Genomic DNA, 24,352 nt, shown 5'->3' on the forward strand with positions numbered 1-24,352 from the left:
TCAAGACCTTTTGTGATTTGGACTAGTATGGGCGTGGATACTAGAAGATCAATTACAGTTTTTTGTCTTTCTTAGAGATTCTTTAATTTCTTGGAAGTGCAAGAAGCCAAAAATTGTCTCAAAATCCTCAACTGAAGCAAAGTATAGGGCTATGGCCTCTACCACCTGTGAGATATCTTGATTGGTTTCCTTGTTGAAAGATTTTCAAATTCAACATTCAAAGCCATCACTAGTATTTTGTGATAGCAAAGTAACTCTTCATAATGCTGCCAATCCCTTATTTCATGAATGAACAAAACACATCGAAACAGACTACCATATTGTGAGGGAACAGTTGTAAGTCAATATGATCAAAACATTTCATATTGCTTCTCATTCTCAACTCAATGACATCTTTACCAAAGCACTTGAATCTAATCAATTTCTTTCTTTACTTAACAAGATGGGTATGCTAAATATATACACTCCATCTTGAGGACTATTAAAAATATATAAATTTTTGTGCATTTACATTTGTATTGAGTACATATAAATACTTCTGCACTTATACATTTACAAAAACATATAGATAATAAAGAAAATGATCTCTCAATCCCTAACTCACTATTTCTCGAAACTTCTTTCTCATTCCTTTGTGCAAAAGGGCACAAATGTAAATGTACAAAACCTTATATATTTCTAATACATATTAGGCTTGTAGGATTTTTTTGTCATTTACTTTGATATTGATTAATCAAATTAAAATAAGAAAATAGAATAGAGAACACCGCACAAGCCATATATATATATATGTATTATACATCAAAATAATACAGTAACACTTGGACACAGGCTTTCATGAATGAGTAGGCCGGCAAAATTTTTTATCCTGCGGGCATTGTCAAGTTTTGAATGATTCAGGTGAATAAAATTGTGGAAAAGGGATGGGACAACCAGGTCTCTTGTTCTCATCTCATCTAGAGGACCCTGTACGCTATTAGACCCTCAACAGTCTCAACAGCCAACCGATTCATTCGCAATAGCAGCAGCAGATAAGACCTTCCTTTAGCCCCTGCAACAACGAATCCAGTAAAAAACAGAAATTAATTCTTCCCAGAAGATCAGCTCCTCCACCTTGCCCGTCAATAAAATTGATCCATGGTGATGAGGCTCACAATGCACGAAGCCAACAAAGAGGGATCCACACAATTCAGATGGACCAATTTCATTGCATCAGCAAGATGAAGAAGAGCTCGGGAGGACCTAATTAACTAAACACGCTTCTGTTTGTAACAGTCTACAACAGACTCATGTGCACACAACCATCCAAGGCCTCATAGAAGCTTCACAAATCCAGCTTTGCTGATGGTAAGTCACAGCTCAGGATTTCCTGATCCAAACATTGGTGTCATTAACATTATTTCTTGGTGCTAGGATACCAGTTCCACTCCTGGTGAGAGATTCCTCTCTCGCAAATGTGTATCCTAGACAGAGTCAGGCATTAATTACCAGCTACAAATTTTTGCTTTAATCTGATGCTAAACAAGCAAAACCAGCGCCTGGTTGTAACATGACTACCGACTTCATTTTTTCTTTCCTGCTTCAGAAGGTTTTGAAAACTCATGAAAGAAACGCTGCAAAAACACATACCCAAGTCCAATGATGCAAGCTCATCTTGTTGGAATGAGTTGCCTCTTGTTTTCCCTTTCTTGCCTAGGTTTGAGTTCATCTTCTCAACAGCAGTAAGCAAATCCTGCAAAAGTAATGCTTGAACAAATTAACGATAACAAAAAAAGCTTAAACAAATGAAAATAGGATAGCTGATTTCTTAGTTAACTGAACCCAAAGCTGGATCTTTCAACTGAAATTATCAACTAAAGGGTAAGCACATAATTGAGCTTACAAATTTATATCCCCTGAGAACTTGTAGATGCCTCAATTTATCATATATGATTGCCCCAGTCTTGAATTTATCCCAACACTAGGCTTGCATTCACGTAATTATTATTCAATTATTGATTGGATGGGTGCTCATATTAGTCATAGGTTCCATGGCAAGATCTCCAACCAATCCTAAAATGGTTTGTGGGTTTTGGCTTGATTGACTCAAATCAGGAGTCAATAATGGAAATCCGACACTCCTAAATCCTTCATTAGGCTGCTCATGCATATGCCACATGTCATTTGCAACACACGTCCATTGCTTCCTAAACCCTAGCTATGTGTCACTATTCAACCAGCTCCTTTCTCATTGGCCAACCTAGAGGGACAACTCTCTCCATTTCTCTCATCACCCCTAGACTATGGATTCCCTCTTGCTACCAAAGCTCCTTCACTTGCCATAAGCGTCATTCTCGTTACTTGTTTGTAACATCATCTCTCCTCTCAATATATGTTAAAAAATAAATAGAGAAAATGTTGCAAAACAGAAAATGTTTCAAGACACGTTACAATGTCGTTTTCCTTAAAACGTTATTTGCCCCCACCAAATCGGTGTGAATTGAGTCAACAAATACGTTTCCAGGATACAATGAAGCTTGAAATATAATCTGATCAGTTTGCGTTATACACAAACGAAAAACTAATTACAAACACCCTTAAAAGAATCTGAACAAATTTCTAAAATTCTATTTCTACAGAATACAGAACCCAAAATTAAAGAAGATATAATTTGTGAAAGCCTTATGAGAGAAAGAGGAGAGAATGATTAAATATTTTTGTAAGATTTTTGGAGTTAATTCTGTCTTTAAATAGACAAAATTATGCATATTCCCAATAGCTACAAAGGTGGTTATTTGAATAAACAGTTACATCTATTCAAATTTAAACAATCAGTTAAATAATTGTTTAATTAACTGCCACTTGCCAGATTAAAATCTGACCATTAGATTATTTATATGGTTCAGATTGCACCACTTGATCTTATAAGAAATATAAGATTAATTTTAAGTCATCCGATCATGATCAATGATCACGATTTCGCAACGATGCAAGCATGCAAAGTTTTAAGTGCTTGTGCGCCAACTAAATGAGCCACTAGTGCCCTACAGCCCACGTCACGGGCGCGCACATATTTGTGCGGACGATGCGAACTAGAGTATACACTAGACATAGTGAACCAACCACTCGCCAAACTGTCCAAATAAAAATACAGTTTGATTCCTCGAGCGATCAAACCCAGGACTTTTAGGTTGACGGCTTGGCATTCTCATCCTAAAGCTCACCCCTCCTACTTTGATACCCTGTGAGGAGTGTGTATAATGCCATATTCTTTTTTGCTCATCGAAACATGCAAGCAGTAATATTGACATAATGGTGATGATGGCCTCCAAAAACATCGAAAATGTGATAATGAATGCTGATTAAAAATTTTATTTTCCTCAATTAAAAGAAACAAAAAAGACAAATATATTTCTCTCCTATAAAGATTTTTAAGAGCTTAGGAGCACCCACAACCATAATTACTTTGATCCAACTCATTTCCAAACCTAAAAGAAGCAGTGGAAGTGACTTGAAGACAAACCCTGGGAATCAGTTAGCAGAAGGTGGATTTTAAATATTCCAAAAAATTCACCAAGTTGCCCTCTCTTTATAAGTAAAAAAAAAAAAAAGGATAAACTGTATTAAATAAGGCACCAAGGGTATTCTGTTCCAAGTACAAAATTCATTTACGTGACAAATAATCAAAAAATATAGTATATATATTCTCATGAATTCTTCCAGGTCTTCTATTATGGTTTTAAATAGCAGCAATGACTATAATGCCCATTGCGCAGCAGATTTTTGAGGTCTCAGTATCATTATACACTGCTAAACAATGGGAATGAAAATCACAGATAAAGGTTGTTATGGACCGCCACCGCAACATAATGGCCATTGCGAGACCTATATGGCCGCTACAAGACTGTAATATTTTTTTTATTATTGTATAATTTTGTTCTCATTTTCTCTTCTTTTTTTTTTAATTTCTGTACAATTATGAACTCCCTACTTTAGCTCATGCCACAACAGCAGCAGATCCCATTGTTGAATAAGCTAAATCCCAAAAATATATCTATAGCAAATGGTAAACTTTTTCAAACGAACTTATACACAAGTAACGTCTATTAACCGTGTTGGAAATTCACTTGTGAGTTGTTTCACATCAGAAAATTAAGTGGAGGATGGGTGTTTATATGCATTGTTAGGCCTAGGAGCTAAGATTCAATAGGTTTAAGTTTTTGGGTCAACTTGGTGCTAATCCATGTATATAAAGCTCGAAAAAGAACTCCTCGAAACTAATAAATGGTATTAAACCAAGTGTATGACCGAGGCCAATAAGCATCATCTAGGTCTGGTAAATGGATTTGAATAGGGTCAAGATGTGGGAGGTAGGATTGGTTTGAAGGCACGTGGAATGCAATCTAAGGCATGTAAGGTGCGAGAGTAAGGTTACTTAAGCAATTGTTGAAGAATGGGTTTGCTCTCACAAAGGAAACAGTTTTCGCTCAAAGGGGAGAGTTTGAATTGGGTTGAGTGTTCTTATAGATGTAAACACATGGAAGAGGATCGGTGATGAGTGAACTCCCATGGATCAATCATGAGCAAACTCCCCTAGTTTCGTGCCCTTTCCCATGGTTGAGTAATGTATTCCATTTAAGGGGGAGTGGCTAGAAATCACAAGCGAGGGGGAGATTATTGAAAATTCCACTAATAAGTTTGTTCAACATTAGAAAAATAGAGTGAAGGATGGGTGTTTATACATGGTTGAGCCCAAGATAGAGGCTTAAGCTTTTGGGGCAAGTTGGTGCTCACGTATGTATATCAAGCCCATCCACGAAGACTCACCCAATCCTAACAAACCAATCATCCATTAAACCAACCCCTCCCTTTCTCTTGAGATTGTTACGGTCAAAATCTGCCACAAATTGCCTCCCAAGGAACCCAAAAAAAAACAAAAAAAACAAAAGGTTAGAGCACAAACCCTCCATGTTTCCATCATTGAAAGTTCGCTATCCATACATAACATCATATTTCTTAATGGCATTGTTGATGCAAGAACGAGTCCTTAAATAAACAATCAGCACAACCATTTGGTACCACGCAATCACAAAATAGAAAAATTCTTAGGAGGCTTGAAATAGTCTCTAGTGGACCTCTCTATTGCTTTAATTACCTCTCATTCACATAGAATGCAATGATTCCTTTGGAGTTTGAAAAGAGAGTCCCTTACCTTAGAGCCAAGGAGGCCTTTAAATAGATGAAGATCATGCAATGGGTAGCTCCTTCAAATGAGAAAGCATATGGGAGTTAAAATATTACCCATATATCATGGAAGTGTTGTCCACTTTCCTAATCTCCATTTAGATTTAGTTATGGAAGTCATGGGCTGATGTGGTGACACTATTTTACTTGGAGGTTATTTTCCCTATATTCTTTCTACCTTCAAGGCCAAGGTGACTTTTTGCCTTGGGCATAGCTTTTTTTTTCTTTGAGCTTTATGCCATTTTCCTATTACAGGTTCATAGCCTACAAGAAATCTTGCCCAAGCTTTTATGCAATTGCAACTTTTTCTAGGCTCTATGCCATTTTCCTTTAATTCAGGCTTGTAGGTTTTGGGAATTTTTGCCTAATTTTTTACACAATTAAGGCTTTTTCCAAGCTCTAGGCCCTATCCCATTTCGAGCTCATAACCCTTGGGAATTTTTGCCAAAGGTTTTATGCAAATGGGACATTTCTAGGGCTCTATGCCCTTATTCCATTTCAAGCTTGCAATCATAGGGGATTTTTGCCAACTTTTATACAACTAGGGCCTCTTTTTTTGGCTTTATGCGACTATGCCCTTTTCTCATTCTGAGCTCGTAGCCTTCAAGAATTTTGCCAAACTTTTATGCAATTGGGCTTTCTCAAGGCCCCAAGCTTTTAGGCTTCCCTTCTTTCCATTTCATGCTTAGAGCCCTTAAGAATTTTTGCCAAAGCTTTTATGCTATTTGGGCTTTCTCCGAGCTCTATGCCATTTTCCCATTGGGCTTTAATTTTTGGCCGAGCTTTTATTTGATTTGAAGTTTATTTGGACTTTGCCATTTTCTCATTTGAGCTCATACGAATTATTTTAACAAGATTTTATGCATTTGGAGCCAGCAACAATATGGATGCCATTATATTTTTGGGAAATTGGTTCTCACAAATGGTGCCAATCTATTAAAGCAAACACTAGTCCAACTTGAACTCTAATCCTTATTTCGATCACCAACCATCTACTACCCCTGCAATCATAAAAAGGCAATTCTTGGGAGGCCCAAAGTAGCCTCCAAAAGGCCACTGCAATGCTCACATTCACTCTTATTTCACATAAAATATAATGTGTTGACCCTATGGGTCATTCCCAATTTTGATAATAACAAATACTCTGGCATTTAATAGTTGTCAAGTTTGTGTGCAAGTTCTTAATGGCAAGTTCATATAATAGCATGCGACAACCTAAAGAAAAGTGAAGACCCGAAATGTTTTTAATTATTGTAATCTATATTTCATTTCGTTGGGTCTGCAAATAATTTGCATATCATGTATGTAGGACTATAAACTCAAGACCTTAGAGACACCTTAGGGATTCGGTCGACCGACGCCAGGTTTTTGGCGTCTTTAAAAAGGCCTTAGAAAGACTCTAGGTCCCAGCACTTGCACATAAGAAAGTCCCCAATATCACTTAAAATATCAGGGGAATTAACTGAGGCAAATTGGGCTTAAAATAACAATCACTGTGAGAGGTCGGACGACCGAACCCTTGGTGTTCAAAACACCTCGGGCGACCGAACCTGTGTCAGGGTACGTTTCACCAACCCGTGCGACCGAACTTGTGAGTTCAATTAACTGAATGTTGGACCGAGCACCCAAACCGCAGACAGTAGGAAAATCGCCTTAGTTCAGCCACTCGAATATAAATTCGGGCACCCGAACATGGAAAACTCGCTTTTTCCATTGTGTTTGTTCGGGGGACTGAACCTTGGGCTCGGCCAACCGAAACTCTCGGGTTGCACAATTTTTATCGCGGGTAATTGCAGTTAATTAAGGGTAAATTGGTTTTAAAATTCATTAAACAAATTTAATGATACCCTTTGTGTCCTAACGGTTAAATTTTTGAGTAAGGCTATATATATGTGATCATTTGCAAAAATTAAAATAAGACTAGGGATTTAGATTAGGGAAATTTCCTCTGAAATTTTGAGAGTTCTATCTTCTCATACTAAGCCAAATACTCTTCCTTTGCTCATTCATTTGAAAAATCTTATAGTGTGAGATTATTCTTGAGTGATTCTACAATATTCCTACTTACTAAAAACTCTCTTTGATTTATTGCTTGATTGATTTTTATTGAGAGTTTTAGCTTATAGTTTTTCCCCCCAGTTTATTTAATAACCTCATTGTGTGGGGAAAACTTTGAAGCTTGTGAGGCTTGGCATTTGCATTGCAAGACTCCAAGGCTTGTATTTTGATTATGATAAAAATATTTTTGACAAGCTTATATTTCAAATATCTCTTTGTGCTAGAATTTTGAGAAAATATTTTTAGAGATATTTTGATTACTATTGTTGGAAATCTTTGAAACCCTAATTTGTGATTGAGATATACTTTGGTTTATAGTTTCAAAGATTAGCTTATTGAAACACTCTAGTGCTTGCTTGAGAATAATCATTAGACTGAGTGTTGATTGCACACATTTACATCACTGAGCTTATAATTCCTATATCATTGATGTGCATTGATTGATTGTAATTGGTACATATCTACTTGATTGAGAAGCACAATCACTGTACCCGGTTTGGTTTGTACAAAAAGTTTATTGGTTGTAATTTCAAGCATGGCCTGAGGGGGTTTAATCTAACCCGGAAGGATCAGGTTGGGGTTAGCCTTGTGAATTTGACCTAGGGCCTTTTCCGCCCCGCAAGGAGAATTTGTAAAGGTTGAGGTCAGTCCTGTGTTAATTTGACCTGCTTGTAACTAGTGTCGCTCCACTCGTTAAGTGAGCATTAGTGGAATCCTCGAGCTTGCGAACTAGAGGCGGGGACATAGGCATAGTTGGCTGAACCCATATAACATATCGTGTGTGTATTTTATTTTTTCGTAATTTATTTACCGCATATGTATGTTATATTGTGAATGTCGCGCATGATCCAATTTCCGCATATCATTATCTGCGCAATTGGTGTATGATTAGAAAGACCCTAAGTTGTGTTATACGGCTACCTCGTTTAATCTAGGAGATAAATTTTAAAATTCCAATTCACCACTCCTCTTGGGAATACACCAAAACTAACATAATGAGTTTTTTACAGTTAAAAAACATAGTCCCTTACCTTAGAACCAAAGAGGTTTGTAAATATAAGAATATCATGCAATTGATAGTTCCTTCATATGGGGGAGTATATGGGAGTTAAAAAGCTACCCTTAAATCATGAGAGTGGCCACTTCTATATGCTTAGAAGGGTGTATCTAGTGATGGCAAAGGAAAGGAGATAAATAAATGGGATGGACCTCTTGGATAAAGATAGTGAAGACCTTAATAAGTTTGATTGTGATGGGGGCTTGCTTTTGGATGAGACTTGACAATAATATGAATATGTTTCTAACTTTTTTGATGCACTTGGGAGATTTACATATGCACATCCATCCTGTTGGAAGGATTGAATGAGGTTTCTATTTTTTAAGATTAGTGAAGACCTTAATAAGTTTGATTGTGATGGGGGGTTGCTTTTGGATGAGACTTGGCAATAATATGAATATGTTTCTAACTTTTTTGATGCACTTGGGAGATTTACATATGCACATCCATCCCGTTGGAAGGATTGAATGAGGTTTCTATTTTTTAAGATGGTGGTACGGTTAATAAACAACAATTCAAGGATGAAATTCTGCCTCCACTTATGGAGGAGATTACTAGAAGCATTTAGAAGCTCAAGATTAATGGATTAGATAGAACTAAAGTTACCTAATCCAAGAGGATGAAGTGCATCTGGATGGTGGCAAGAATAAAGTGAAGAAGGATCCTAAGGAATTAGCAAATTTAAAGTGCATGATGAATAACGGAAAGGGATTGAAGAGGGATTTTCTTTGTTAATATTGTTTAGCTTTTATTTCATTGTTTTGGTTCTGTTTTTTTTTTTTTTTTTTTTAATTTTTAATTTTTATTCTTTGGCACTTGTTGTAACTTCTGTTCTCTTTATCTAATGCATCTCCTTTTTCTTTTAAAATAAAATTTTAGATTTAGGTATGGAAATTATGAGCGGTTGTGGGGGGAGCACTGTTTTATTGAAGGTTACCACTTGTTTGGTCTATAGAATCAAGGCTAGAATGAAATTTTGACCCTCATTCCTATTCCATGTTTGATTTGCATAAATAGTGCTGATTTCCCAATTTAATAGAATCTTGTCTTGTAAGTATGAACTACAACTCCATTCCTGGCTCTTTTTTGAAAGACAATTATAACCTCCAATAAACACTAGATTCCAAGTTGATAGTCTCTCAAATTGTCACTACAATAATAAAAATAATTATTATTATAAAAATTATTAAAAAATAATAGCAACAAGTATAATTATAATTACAATAATAACAATAAACAAATTATTTATTGTAAAACAATCCCACATCGGTTGGGAGTTCCTAGGAGCTCTGCCTCATAAGTTGGTGGTCTCCCAAATCACTTGAAGCGTTTTAAAACTATGAGGGTCCTGAAGGCCCAAAGCGGACAATATCAAGTTGGGGTGGGGGGGGTGGACCGGTGCGCTGTGGGTGCATCCCTCGGGCTTGACCTTTGTGGGCAAGGCGTACAGTCTGCTCCCTTCTTGGTGGCCCATGCAGGTCAGTGGCCGCATGTGGGATTAAGGGGGAGTGTTGTAAAACAATCCCACGTCGGTTGGGATTTCATAGGGGGCTCTGCCTCATAAGTTGGTCATCTCTCAAACCACTTGACACGTTTTAAAACCGTGAGGGTCCTGAAGCCCCAAAGCGGACAATATCAGGTGGGGGATGGATCGGTGTGCTGTGGGTGCATCCTTCGGGCCTGGCCTTTGTGGGCAAGGCGCACAACCTACTCCCTTCTATTGCCCTATAAAAAGGCCCCCTACCCCTCACATTTGGAAAATATATCTTTGCATGCTTGTATAAACATTGAATGATTGAATACTCACTTGCGTGCTTAAAGTAAGTAGGGTATATCATGGTTTTAAATAAAGGCCGCGACCATTACGTCACGCTGTTACATAAAGGTTTTTTGGGTTACGGATACCATTACACACTGCGAAATCGGTGGGAAGAAAAATCACGGCCGTAGCGGCCATTACGGACCGCGACCGTTACTTAAAGGCCACTGCGGCCGCTACGTAACCGCTACAGGACTGTTACACCCAAAAAAAATTTTATTTTTTACTTTTTCTTCTCACTTTTTCTCTCTCTTTCATATATCATTCTCAATATACCAAGTGGCAAGATGGGGAAAAGATTATAATGAGGATGACAATGATACAAAATTTACTTTTTCTTTAAATACTCACAATAGATGCATTAATTAACAATTTCAAAATACTAACTTGTTAGGAATTTTTTTTTTAATAATATTAGTAATGTGATATTTATGTTCTTTATTTTTCAACTTCAACCTTCTTTCTTTTCTAGCTATTTTATATTTATATTATTCGTATGTCTTATGTGTCTAATAGATTAATGGAGTGTATAATGTATTTTATTTTATTAATTCATTTAGCACACATAAGAATTTATCACAGATAAAAACAATGAGAAGTATAAATATGCGCACACACGTAATTTTCTATCAATGATGGTTTAAAACAAATGTAAACTTGTTGCCCTTACCAAATAACTTAGTTACTCGAACTAAAGGGCCCAAAATACACTAAAACACTTTCTAAGAATGGCCAAAAGCTTAAAACATGCAAGTACGCTAATATGCACAAGGCTGTGCGTGCTTCAAAAAAATTCATAGCTGTTACACCCGCTTCTCGTTATGTAACATCCGCTACTCCTGCTTCCCGTTACACCTATTACCGTTACGTTACGCTACCCGCTACTGTGATTTAAAACCATGGGGTATATAGAAAGAAGATGAGAGATAAAGAGAAAATAGAGATATCTTGTATAAGGTCGGTTCCATATCATATTGTAATTCCTCCTGTGATAGTGAAGTTTTGATCTCATCCGTTCGTGGAGTAAGCATAGCCGAACCACGTAAATTTCTATCTCGTCTCTATTTATTTATTTTTCTACATCTTTTATAACAATATTATTATAATAACAAAAATAATAAAACAACAATAACAACGACAACAACAATAATAAATTATTTTCATTATTGAAAGATAAAAATAAAATCCCAACAATAATGTTAGATTACCACTTTACCTAAAAACTTAAGTTGTTAGGTTGTGTACCAACAATATGCATCAAGCTTTAACAAAAAAAAAAAAAAAAATCATTCATTATTATTTTTTCTAATAATTGTAGTAATCGGGAAAAAAATAAAATTTAAAAAGAATAATGATAAATAAATAATAATAAAATAAAATAAATTAATTAAATTAACAAGTAAAATGAATAGTATGATAAGGAAAAATATATATGTATATATATATATATATGTATATATATAAGTAAGTTATTATGATATACATTTAATATATATATAAGTTAAAGGTATATATATATATATAAAGTGTACAAGCTTCTTCAAGAAGCTTTGCTTTAATTAGCAAGTTAATATGATATTATTATATATATATATATATATAAAATTGTGCAAGCTTCTCCAGGAAGCTTGCTTTGATTTTGGTGTGTTCTCTCTCTCTCTCCTACAACTCTCTCTCTCTCTCTCTCTCTCTCTCTCTCTCTCTCTCTCTCTCTCTCCGATTCCGGACCAATTTTACGCCGGATCGACAAACTGAAGTCACCACGACGCTCCTGGTGAAGTTCTCTGCAAATCTACCGGAGCGGATCGTCAGGGAAACGAAGTTGGATTTCATCCCAAATCCAGGGTAAGACTTTATACTCAATATTTGAATTTTTAACAGTTGAAGAAAGTGATATACGCGTTGAAATATTAAAGTTTAATACTAAGAGTTTTTGTTTCCAGGGGTGTTGATTGGGAAGTTGGAAATCATCCCTAAATTGAGGTAAGGTTTTATATTCAATATTCGGATTTTTGACAGTTGAAGAAAGTGATATGTGCGTAAAAATACTGAATTTTAATTCTGCGAGTTTTCATTTTCAGGGTGTTGAGTTGAGAACCCTGTGGGTACGGGGAAGATTTTCTTAGGGACTTTTCAGGAATCAGGTAAGGGGATAAACTAAGCTAATTTTGTTTTAAGAAAATGCATGTATATATATGTAGCATCTGGTTTCAGGGAAAATAAATATATTTATATATATGATTTATATTTGGAAAATACTGTTTAAATGATGATATGTTGAATACGTGGAAAATTTGTTCAGTGTGGCATGAGTAAAAAAATGTTGTGAAATACTGTTTTCTGGGAATGGGAATGATATGGATTTCTATTATGGAAAACCGGCGTACGAGCCGAGATATTTATATATATATGTGATTTGCCGGCGTACTGGCCAAGCTATGTGATTTACCAGCGTATGAGCTGTGCTATGTGATTTGCCGGCGTACTAGCCGAACTATGATAAAATGTGAAATACCGGCGTACGGGCCGATGATTTTCATGATATATGTATATGTGAAAAATGATATGAATGATTTGATAATTAATGATATGAATTATCCATGTATCACAATTTTAGTATATGTATATGATATCAGAACCTGGTTGGTTTGATCTAGGCTAGCACTTGCACGGTACCGTTGCTTTGTGTCCATGGTCTTTGTGATCATGATATGTGTAACGTCGTTGTACGGAGTGGTGTGAGATTGTATGGTCGATGTGATTATTTTCAAGAAGTGTGCTGTTATCGCCCCTAGTGTACGGACCAATCTGGGTATACCCATCGGACCTACAGACTACTGTTTGACTTGGCAGTGGTCGGCCAACCATTGTCAGGTCCCGCTTTCGGGCCACACAACCCAGTCATGTGGGGGTAATACGCGACAACAGCCAGTTAACCTACCAAGAATGTTTTATATTATTATTATTATATGAGATGAAATATGATTATGAAAAATGCAGTATGTTCTGCTATTTTTTATGGTGTATATATGTTTTCCCAGATTTGATAAACAGTACTAAACATGTTATGTATGATATATGTTGAAGAAAAAATAATCATGTTGCCACACACTAGTATTAGTTTATTTCCCTTACTGAAAGGTGTCTCACCCCTAAATCTTATAAACTTTTCAGGAGCCCCTGATAGGAGAGCGGGAAAAGCCCCCCTGATTTAGAGTGGTTTATCTGCCCTTTTTGAAGGGTAAGTTTTTGGTAGGAATAGTATGGTTTTGTGGGAATTGTCCCTGGATTTCATTTTTTGGGATGATATATGGAAGTACAGTGATTGTAATAACTCTGGTACATTGTTATGTATGATATGATGATATGACTATGATTGTACATTTTCTGCTGCGTAGGCTTCTGCTGTATGTTCTAATGTATCCCTGGTACCCACAGGTCCAAGAGGATTGTGACCTACTGAGTTGGAATGTGAGATGTGTGGTATTGATTTTATGATGATATTATTATTAAAAAAAAATGTGGAAATTAAGCAGGTCGTGACAATAATAATAATAAATTAACAAGTTTTATATAAAAATAACTAGATACAATAATAACAACAATAATTATAACTATATTAATAATGATAACAATAAAATAATAACTGTTATTAGTTATTATCATAAAAACAATAGTAATAATAACAACAATAATAACAATAAGAATAATATTTTTAAAAAATTTAATGCCCAGACCAGTGAAACAATATTTAAACTCGTCTCATTTCATACCATAAAAACAGTTTATGCAAATTTTCTGATCTACTTACTGCCAAGCATGGATAAGAAAGAGAGAGATAAATAATATATAAAGAGATTCGGGGGTATACACTTTATATAAAGTCACTCTACATCTAGACAAATAACTCCTCTTCCAGCTTCCAAGCTTCTCAAATTTCCCCACAACAGCCAAACTCCTTTTTCCTAGAACTTGGCTATAAAGAAACAATCCCACCCTACAATCCAAAAGACAAGTCAACCGCTTGCCATCCGCACACTCCCCATAGGGATTAACTCACTCTTCAAAATTCACCTCAAGGTCCAACTTTTGCCTCGAAGCAGCATGAAATACACTTCAAATTAAGAACTTCCCAAGTTTTACTATTGTTGAGTTATAGCTCATCTTCAAAAGGTTTTACCCACTTGAAGTATATTACAAATGAGAGGTTTTTTTGTGAAGGATGGGGGGCTTGAACGGTACAATACAATATATTTGAATCAGGGTATAGTGTGTATTGTCATATAAGGGCATTTTGGCATTTTTACATGGGATATATATACATATTTGTAGCCAAGGGTTGAAACCTTATGGTAGTTTTCGTTTTATGAGATAGTGGAAATTATATAGGGGCTCCATGAACGTAGGTACACTGTCGAACCACATAAATACATTGTGTTCTTTGTTAGGATTCTCTAAACAATAGTAATAATAACAACAATAATAACCATAAGAATAATATTTTTTAAAAATTTAATGCCCAGACCAGTGAAACAATATTTAAACTCGTCTCATTTCATACCATAAAAACAGTTTATGCAAATTTTTTGATCTACTTACTGCCAAGCATGGATAAGAAAGAGAGAGATAAATAATATATAAAGAGATTTGGGGGTATACACTTTATATAAAGTCACTCTACATCTAGACAAATAACTCCTCTTCCAGCTTCCAAGCTTCTCAAATTTCCCCACGACAGCTAAACTCCTTTTTCCTAGAACTTGGCTATAAAGAAACAATCCCACCCTACAATCCAAAAGACAAGTCAACTGCTTGCCATCCGCACACTCCCCACAGGGATTAATTCACTCTTCAAAATTCACCTCAAGGTCCAACTTTTGCCTCGAAGCAGCATGAAATACACTTCAAATTAAGAACTTCCCAAGTTTTACTATTGTTGAGTTATAGCTCATCTTCAAAAGGTTTTACCCACTTGAAGTATATTACAAATGAGAGGTTTTTTTGTGAAGGATGGGGGGCTTGAACGGTACAATACAATATATTTGAATCAGGGTATAGTGTGTATTGTCATATAAGGGCATTTTGGCATTTTTACATGGGATATATATACATATTTGTAGCCAAGGGTTGAAACCTTATGGTAGTTTTCGTTTTATGAGATAGTGGAAATTATATAAGGGCTCCATGAACGTAGGTACACTGTCGAACCACATAAATTCATTGTGTTCTTTGTTAGGATTCTCTAATCAATTGGTATTTTTAATTAATATGTTAAGATTCCCAAAAATTGGGATTTTCTATTTAATGTTGGGATTTTTACTTAATATGTTAGGATTCCCAAATCAATTAGAATTGAGTCTGTTGACTTGGATTTGGATATTTTACATTCCTAACTAGAGTAGGATTCCCTATCCTATATATGTATCCCTATGAGGCTTTTTTATTCAAGCAATAACATAATTCATAGCTTTTGGCTAATTTGGAAGCAGATCTCTTGAAGAAATCAACCCTATTTTCTCTTTCTATTTTCCTTTCTTTTAATTTCCTCACCTTCTCTATGGTAAAACCCTAAGGCCTTATCATTTGGTATCAGAGTCAGCATTCTTGTGGATGTTGTTACCCACCAACAAAATCAAGCTTGGAATGCTTGATTTTCACTTATACGCTATGACTCAGCAGTCTCATATGGAAGCTAACCTAATGGTTGAACTTAGTAATATGTTTAAGCATAAATTTAAAGAGATCCAAGAATCGCTCTCTAAACTACTCATTACATCTTCCCATAAAAGAGAGAAAATGATGCCTCCACTTCAAGTAATTGTAGGGAGCAGCCCTACATGCACAAAGGAGGTTACCAAGGAAAGCGTGATCGTGGTCCTTCTTGTATGAAGGTGGAATTTCTCAATGGGGCAATGATGACCCTTCTGGTTGGATTTCTAGAGCTGAAAAATACTTTCGCTATCACCGCTCTCCAGGAACATCTAAAGCAAATGACTATGCAACGCCACTTGCTTGATGTTGCACCTACTAGTGAGGTTCAAGTGCGGCCACAAGTAATTTTGGATTGCTATATGGTCAAATATAGAAAACACATCACTGAAGTTTTAATTCACTAGTCTCACATACCATCAACTTAGGAAACTTATCAATCCTTGGAGGAGAGATTCCCGAAGTTTATTGTTGCTCAACCTTAAGGACAAGGCTGATTTGAAGGAGATGAGAATGTTAGGATTTCCAAATCATTTGGGCTTTCTAATTAATATGTTAGACTCCCAAAACAATTGGGATTTTCTATTTAATGTTGGGATTCTATTTAATGTTGAGATTTTTACTTAAGGTGTTAGGATTCCCAAATCAATTAGGATTGAGTCCATTTGTGGTGTGGCTCTTATACTTTGGATTTCATAAACAAAGAATAAAGAAAAAACTGAAAGGGCAGCACAGTAGGGGCTCGTCGACAAGTGCCCTGTGATCGTCGACGAGGAGACAGCAAGGACTCGTCAACAAGTGTCCTATGCTTGTCGACGAGAAGATTCCGAGAAACCCAAAAGTTCAGAATTTCTAAGAAACCGAGAGTAAAAAAATGGGATCGTCGACGAGTGTTCTTCTTGGTCTCGTTGACAAATCCCCTGGTCTCGTCGATGAGAAGTTCTGGGCTGTGAGCAATTTTTTGAATTTTGAATTTGAATGCTGAGGTGGTTGGGTAATCGGAGGGAAACCTTCGAGAGAGTGTTATATATGTCATTTTGGGCATGTATTGAGAAGGAGTGTGATCATTTGAGAAGTGTATTGTGTACTTTGTGATTTCCATAGTGAAATTTGTGTGTCATTACTTCCATGGATATAGGCTTTGCCGAACCGCGTAAATCTTGTTATTGTTCTTATTCTGGTTGTGTTTCATTTACTTGTTGTATTTATTCCGCTGTGCATCTTAATTATTCGATCCATATCACAACAAATTGGTATCAAAGAGATTGTTGTTATGGCATCAGGATAGTCTTATACAAGATTTGACATTGTCAAATTTGATGTAACCGGGAACTTTGGTTTATGGCAGAGGAGAGTGAATGACATTCTTGTGCAACAAGGAATGGCTAAGGCTCTACTTGATACTCAACCGGAAGGAATGGATGAGGCAATATGGGTAGATTTGAAAGCAAAGACCACTTCTACAATATGCTTGTGTTTGGCCGACGAAGTACTCTATAGGGTAATGGAGGAGGATTCTCCAGCGGCTATATGGCGAAAGTTAGAGAGTCAGTACACGTCCAAATTTCTCAATAATAAACTTTTTCTTAAGTAACATTTTTTTTGGCTTAAGATGGTTGAAGGATCAAACTTAAATCAACACATTAATGCTTTCAATCAAATTATTAGTGATTTAATGAGAGTTGATGTTAAGTTTGATAAGGATGACAAAACTTTGATGTTAAACTCTTTTCCCTCAACTCATACCTATGAAAATCTTGTAACCACTCTTACTTGGGGAAAAAAAACTCTTGATCTTGAAGAGGTACCAAGTGCTTTGCTAAATTTTCATCAAAGATTGAAAATATACGATGAAGGAGAAGGGCTTGTAGTAAAGGGTAATAACGAGCGAGGTAAGGGAAAATCCAAACATAGATCAAGTCAGAAATTCCGAAATCAATCCAAGAAGAAGAAAGAAATCCGGTGTTATAAATGTAGTAAAAAGGGGCATGTGAAACCGAAGTGTTCAAATTGGAAGAAGGGAAATTCTGAGAAACATAAGGGTACTTCAAAATCTGTGAATGTTGTTCAAGAAGGAGGTTTAGCGTGTAGTTATGGTGATGTTCTATTAGTTTTAGTGGGGTTGGATAATCTAACGGACTCTTGGTACTTGATTCGGCATATTCTTACCACATGACTCCGATCAAGGCGTGGTTCAACACTTACAAGTTCATGAATTCTGGATCAGTTCTTATGGGTAATGATGCTTTTTGCAAGATTATTGGCATAAGAAATGCAAAGATAAAAATGTTTAATGGTGATGTAAGAACGTTGTGTAATGTAAGACATATACCAAAGTTGAGGAAGCGTTTGATATCACTCGGTACTTTAGATTGTAATGGCTTTAATTACAAGTCCAAAAGTGGAATTCTGACGGTATGGAAAAGTAATTTGACTGTAATAAAAGGGTAGAAACTGAATGGGAATATCTACACATTGTAGGGAACTACCGTTATAGGTGTAGCTGCAGCCATAGATGCTGAATTAGATGAGACCTTCTTATGGCATATGCGCCTTGGGCATATAGGGGAACACGGCATGAAAGAACTACACAAGAGGAACTTGTTAAAGGGCTTGAAATCATGTCAGCTAGAATTTTGCAGGATTTGTGTTCTTGGAAAACAGAACAGGACAAAGTTCATATTAGCTAAACACAAGATTAAAGGATATTCTTGATTATGTGCATTCAGATATTTGGGGTCCAATTAGAGTTACATCAAAGGGTGGACATGTGTATTATGTGAGTTTCATTGATGATTACTCACAGAAGGTCTGGGTTTACTTCATGCGTCACAAATCAAGTATGTTTGTCAAGTTTAAGATTTGGAAGGCTGAAGTGGAAAACCTGATAGGGAGGAGAATCAAATTCTTAAGGTCGGATAATGGGACCGAGTATGCTGATCCTCGGTTTATGGAGTTTTGTGCGGTAGTAGGGCATCAAGAGATACTTTACAGTTTTTCAGACACCTCGGCAAAATGGTGTGGCAGAACGGATGAACCAAACTCTTAATGAAAAGGCCCGGTGTCTCAGATTAAATGCAGGGCTATCGAAGAACTTATAGGCCAAGGCAGTGAGTATGGCGCTTGTTTTTTGATAAACCGATCACCAAGGGCATCACTAGAGGGTAGAGTTGCAGAAGAGGTTTGGACGGGAAATTTTAGACTACTCTGGATTGAAGGTATTCGGGTGTCCAGCCTATGTTCACGTATCTAGTGAGAAGACATCTAGGCTTGACCCAAAGTCTCGTCATTGCATCTTTTTGGGATATCTAGAGAGTGTGAAGGGGTACAAGCTATGGGACCCAATGGCAAACAAGGTGGTGATCAATAGGGATATAGTCTTTGATGAAAAGGTTATGCTAAAGCGTACTCGAGAGTATGATGAACAGAAACACGAGCCGAAAAGCTGGGGCAGTGATGAACATGTTGTGCAGGTGGAGTCAGAAGCTGAAGGCAACGGAAATGATCATGGTCCTATGGTTGCAAGGAGCTCTAGCTCGAAAAACCAGTAAGTCGACAATATTCCTATACGAAGATCCAAATGCACTATTAGGCCTCCACCAAGGTATGGATTTGAAGAGTTAGTATCTTATGCTTTCTTTACTAGTTGCAACGATCCAACTACTTTTCAAGAGACAGTGCACGACCAGGAGAAAGATAAGTGGATGGGTGTGATGATTGAGGAGATGGAATCGCTACATAAGAACCAAACTTAGGATTTGGTGGAGCTTCCAAATGAGAAGAGACCGATAGGTTGCAAATGGGTATATAGGAAGGAGACAATTTCAGAAAAGGAAGGAAAGAAATTCAAGGCACAGTTGGTGGCAAAAGAATACTCACAAAAGAAGGAGATAGATTATGATGAGATCTTTTTTCTAGTGATCCGACATACTTCCATCAAAATAGTGTTGGGGTTGATAGCCCATTATGATCTTCATTTGGAACAAATGGAAGTGAAGACAGCGTGTCTTCATGGTGACTTAAAGGAACAAATCTATATGGAACAACCGAAGGGATTCATTGAACCAGGAAAAGAAAATTTGTTTGCAGGTTAAAGAAATCTCTTTATGGGCTGCAACAGTCTCCAAGGCAATGGTATAAACTGTTTGATTCTTACATAATCAAGATTGGCTACAAGAGGTGTGAGTATGACTACTGCGTATATGTAAACAAGCTTGAGGATGGTTCTCTTATTTTATTGTTATTGTATGTCGATGACATGTTGATAGTTGTAAAGGATTTAACTAAAGTGAATTAGTTAAAGGACCCGTTGTATAAGGAATTTGACATTAAAGATCTTGGCATAACCAAGAAAATACTTGGGATGGAGATTCACCATGACAGAACTACAAGGAGGTTATGGTTATCTTAGGGCGATTATGTACAAAAGGTGTTGGAGAGATTTAGCATTACTGATGCAAGACCGGTGTGTACACTTCTAGCAAATCATTTCAAGTTGTCTACTACAAATTGCCCAAGTACAGATAAGGAAATCCGGGAAATGTCTAAGGTCCCCTATGTTGTGGGGAGTTTGATGTATGTCATAGTGTGTACAAGGCCAAATTTGTCTCATGCGGTGAGCGTGGTAAGTAAGTTTCTTTCTAGTCCAGTAAGGCAACATTGGGAAGCCGTCGAATGGATACTTAGATACTTACAGGGTACATCGAGATATGGCATCATGTTCGGCAAGCAACAGGATTGTCCTTCAGTTATGGGGTTTGTTGATGCTGATTATGTTGAAAATATGGATAATAAAAGGTCTACAACAAAATATGTGTTTACCTTTGTAGGAGGACCGGTGTGTTGGAGATTCATGGTACAGTCTCTGGTAGCATTATCCACGACTGAGGCGGAATACATGACAGTTACCGAATTTGCAAAGGAAGTTTTATGGCTTACTGGTTTAGTCATAGAGCTAGGGTTACAGCAAGATGGAGTGGCGCTGCATTGTAATAGTCAGAGTGTCATTTACTTGGCGAAAAATCAGATATACGATGCTAGAACCAAGCACAATGATGTGAGGTTCCACAAGGTTCGAGAATTGATTGCTTCGGGTGAGCTTGTGTTGGAGAAAATTCACACGTCTGAAAATGCAGCAGATATTCTGACAAAATCGATTACTTCTGAGAAGTTCAAGCATTGCTTGGACTTACTCCATGTCTCCAAGTAATAGAAGAGAAACATATCCAACCAAGCGTTTCAAGTTCAAAGTGAAGCAGTTAGACATGTTTTTCGAGATTCTCCTAAAGGGCGTATAATCACCAAGGTGGAGATTGTTGTTTGTGGTGTGGCTCTTATACTTTGGATTTCATAAATAAAGAAGAAAGAAAAACATGAAGGGGCAGCACAGCAAGGGCTCGTCGATGAGTGCCCTGTGATCGTCGACGAGGAGACAGCAAGGACTCGTCAACGAGTGTCCTGTGCTCGTCAACGAGAAGACCCCGAGAGGCCCAAAAGTTCAGAGTTTTGAGATTCCCAGAGAAGAAAAATGGGATCGTCGACGAGTGGAATGATTCGTCAACAAGTGATCTTCTTGGTCTCGTCGACGAATCCCCTGTTCTCATCGACAAGAAGTTATGGGCTGCGAGCAGTTTTTTGAATTTTGAATTTGAACATTGGGGTGGTTGGGTGATCAGAGGGAAACCTTCGAGAGAGTGTTATATATGTCATTCTAGGCATGTATTGAGAAGGAGAGTGATCATTTGAGAAGTGTATTGTATACTTTGTGATTTTCATAGTGAAATTTGTATGTCATTGTTTCTGTGAACGTAGGTTTTGCTGAATCACGTAAATCTTGTTGTTATTCTTGTTCTAATTGTATTTCATTTACTTGTTGTATTTATTCCGTTGTGCATCTTGAATTCGATCCATATCACAACACAAATAAAATCATTTAGTATGTTACATAACTACGTTACAATCCTCAATAAACTGCGCGAGGAATTAGACATTTTGAAGAGATTCTCAAGATTGCCCTAATAACATTTTACTTTCATCTTGCTATAACACATTATGTCAACAATTGTCAGGGAGGTCACTTATCTGAGGATGAATCTTATTGTTGCATAGGCAGATATAAACAGCTGCTCAGCCATCATTGCTCAAATGAATCATATGCAAATGGCGAAGAGTTAAACAAAAGAAACCAGAAGGAAAATCTCAGTACCTCCCACGATGCTAGACTTTTCATATAAGATGGAAGACTATCATAATCATCCTTTGATACGTTTATTATGCATCTAGGGGCTCCAACTAACTTCCTGTCATTCCCCTCTTCCCCTATATAATTCATTATCAACAATATGATACGTATACTTTGATGTTAGTGTCACTAGGATTTGAAACAATTAAATTGGTTTTCTGGGGCATAATTAATAAAAAGCTGAATGGTTTATACCTTCATTCATTCCCAAACTCTTCACAGCAGATTGATGGGGCCTTCTTATCTCATGTTGTTTGTCCACAGACCGCCTAAACATGGGGTAGTGAAAGAATTCAATGTAATGAAAGAAAAAAATGCCAAAGCATGTGCAAGAGATAGAGCACCTCAACGTACTTCATTGTTGCTTGAAAAGATATATCTGGGCTATCAGTATTGTCAGTTGCTGCAAACACAGGGAGAGGGAGAGGGAGAGGGAGAGGGAGAGGGAGAAGGAGAGAAATGACATTAGCACAGATCACGAATTTGTGCAAGAGCTAATCCTAGTAAACCAAATAAAAATTGCATTGAATTTTAAGGGATTCATGAAACAACAAATTTGGCCATGACAAAATGTAATCACCAACCGTCAGACGCTAAAGTTGCAAGACAGGCATCCGAAAGCCCAAGAGTCCGTAAATTCAACGACTCCTCAAATCTAGACAATGTCAAGAAATAAATAAATAAACTCCTACTTTCATAGGACAACATTATATCAGTCCGACTGCCTAGTGTTGAGGTGTCTGTCAATAATTCAATGAAGTTTGTTTCATCGCCATGCTCTGGTTGAAAAAATGAAGAAAGAAGCAAACTGAGGCCGTAATTTTTTTTTCTCTTTCATCAAAGCTTAATTCATCTATTCAAACTCAGTTGAAACAAGTTCATTTTATTTTTTTTCTGAAATCAGAATCAATTTACATGCGACTGATTTCTTTTTTGATTAATTTCCTTTCCATCGGTTTTCTCAGCATCTGAAAATGGTTAATTCAATCCATGCAAGTTGAGGCCAAAGGAACAAAAAGAGTTGAGAAAAAAAGAAGGAATGAAGGATACAAATGGTCCTCTTCGAACTCCTTAATAATCGAACCCGCAAGAGTGGATGGTGGGTCCAATTGATCCTCCAGACCTACAACTTTCAAATCCGAACCGCGGGGAGTGGATAAACCAGAAACTTCTTCGCTTTCATCAATGTCAAGTTCTAGGAGTAATACAAAAAAAGAATTGTAAAACAGAATCAATGGTTTTTCAAATAAAGAAAAGAAAGAGAATTAGAACGTGTCCTACCAGGGATGTAACCAAAGCTCATGAGCCGATCTTCAAGCTGGGCAATATCGCTTTGGTTTTTCTTGTAAACTTCGTTGCAGTGACCCAAGAGCTCTTCGAAAGATACGGTTCCAAACGACATGGAGTCGAGTAGGTTGAGGTCAGCGCTGAGGGAGGACAGGCGGCGGTTGAGGCACTGTATGAAGGTCGATGATGCCGAATCTATATGAACATTTGAGTATACAGAAGAAAATATGCATAAGCGAAAGAAAAATCGAGAGAGAGAGAGAGAGAGAGAGAGAGAGAGAGAGAGAGAGAGAGAGAGAGAGAGAGAGGGAGGGAGATGAACCGAGGGGAATTGGGCGGCGATCAAGGGATTGTTTGAGAGCATTGGAGGTGTTTTGGAGGTGATTACAGAAGGAGGCTAGGGTTTTGGTGAATGTCGTGATCGAATTCTCCATTTCTTCAGCTTGTGCGCAGCGCCAATTGCAGTGCAGACAAGGGAGTTCCTCCTTCAGAGAGGGAATATGACCTTTTGAATTGAGGATTGCAGCGAAAGAGCGGGAAATAAAATATAATGTTATAGATATATATTGTTTATGGTGTAAGCCTCTCAACGAAGCGCCTGTAGCTCAGTGGATAGAGCGTCTGTTTCCTAAGCAGAAAGTCGTAGGTTCGACCCCTACCTGGCGCGGTCTAAGGGAAATAACAGCACATGTTTCCCTAGTTTTAAGGGCAAGCATGAACATATTTTATCATTTTAACAATATTGACAAATAATTATATTTTAATTTATTCCATTTTATTTGTGGGGTTTTTTAAAAAAAAATAGAAGAGGAGTTGCACCAAGTGACCAACATTATTTAAAATATAATAAATCACTTCTTAATTATGTTTTTATTTATATATATTTGTATTGTGGTTGGTTTCTTTTTTTCTTTTTTTTTCAATTGAGAAAATATGAGCAATTAGAATGCTTTTTTAA

At 36.9% G+C, this 24,352-nt stretch overlaps 1 protein-coding gene, 1 long non-coding RNA gene and 1 other non-coding gene across 4 annotated transcripts; 2 read left to right on the plus strand and 1 right to left on the minus strand.

Annotated features, from left to right (window-relative positions):
* Nucleotides 1–606: 606 nt before the first annotated feature.
* On the minus strand, nucleotides 607–23,871 carry LOC131144462 (uncharacterized). Of its 2 annotated transcripts, XM_058093144.1 has the most exons (9): nucleotides 23,717–23,871; nucleotides 23,389–23,589; nucleotides 23,158–23,302; nucleotides 22,692–22,762; nucleotides 22,462–22,510; nucleotides 22,303–22,376; nucleotides 22,072–22,184; nucleotides 1,630–1,732; nucleotides 607–1,051 (listed from the first exon to the last, which is right to left on the minus strand). In XM_058093144.1, exons 1-9 carry the CDS (start codon nucleotides 23,826–23,828, stop codon nucleotides 957–959), a joined length of 963 nt encoding a protein of 320 aa, XP_057949127.1. In that variant the 5' UTR covers nucleotides 23,829–23,871; the 3' UTR covers nucleotides 607–956. The 2 variants fall into 2 exon arrangements, with proteins under 2 accessions (XP_057949127.1, XP_057949119.1); XM_058093136.1 differs by having other exon boundaries at nucleotides 607–1,732.
* On the plus strand, nucleotides 1,618–13,548 carry LOC131144474 (uncharacterized). The gene is made up of 4 exons (XR_009133826.1): nucleotides 1,618–12,002; nucleotides 12,101–12,140; nucleotides 12,239–12,301; nucleotides 13,332–13,548. It is a non-coding gene; the product is annotated as an uncharacterized LOC131144474 (long non-coding RNA).
* A 117-nt stretch (nucleotides 23,872–23,988) lies between the features above and the next one.
* Nucleotides 23,989–24,061, plus strand: TRNAR-CCU (transfer RNA arginine (anticodon CCU)). The gene has a single exon. It is a non-coding gene; the product is annotated as a tRNA-Arg (tRNA).
* The last annotated feature ends 291 nt before the right edge of the window (nucleotides 24,062–24,352 follow it).

This window comes from Malania oleifera, chromosome 1, assembly GCF_029873635.1.
Source record: "Malania oleifera isolate guangnan ecotype guangnan chromosome 1, ASM2987363v1, whole genome shotgun sequence".
Taxonomy (NCBI): domain Eukaryota; kingdom Viridiplantae; phylum Streptophyta; class Magnoliopsida; order Santalales; family Ximeniaceae; genus Malania; species Malania oleifera.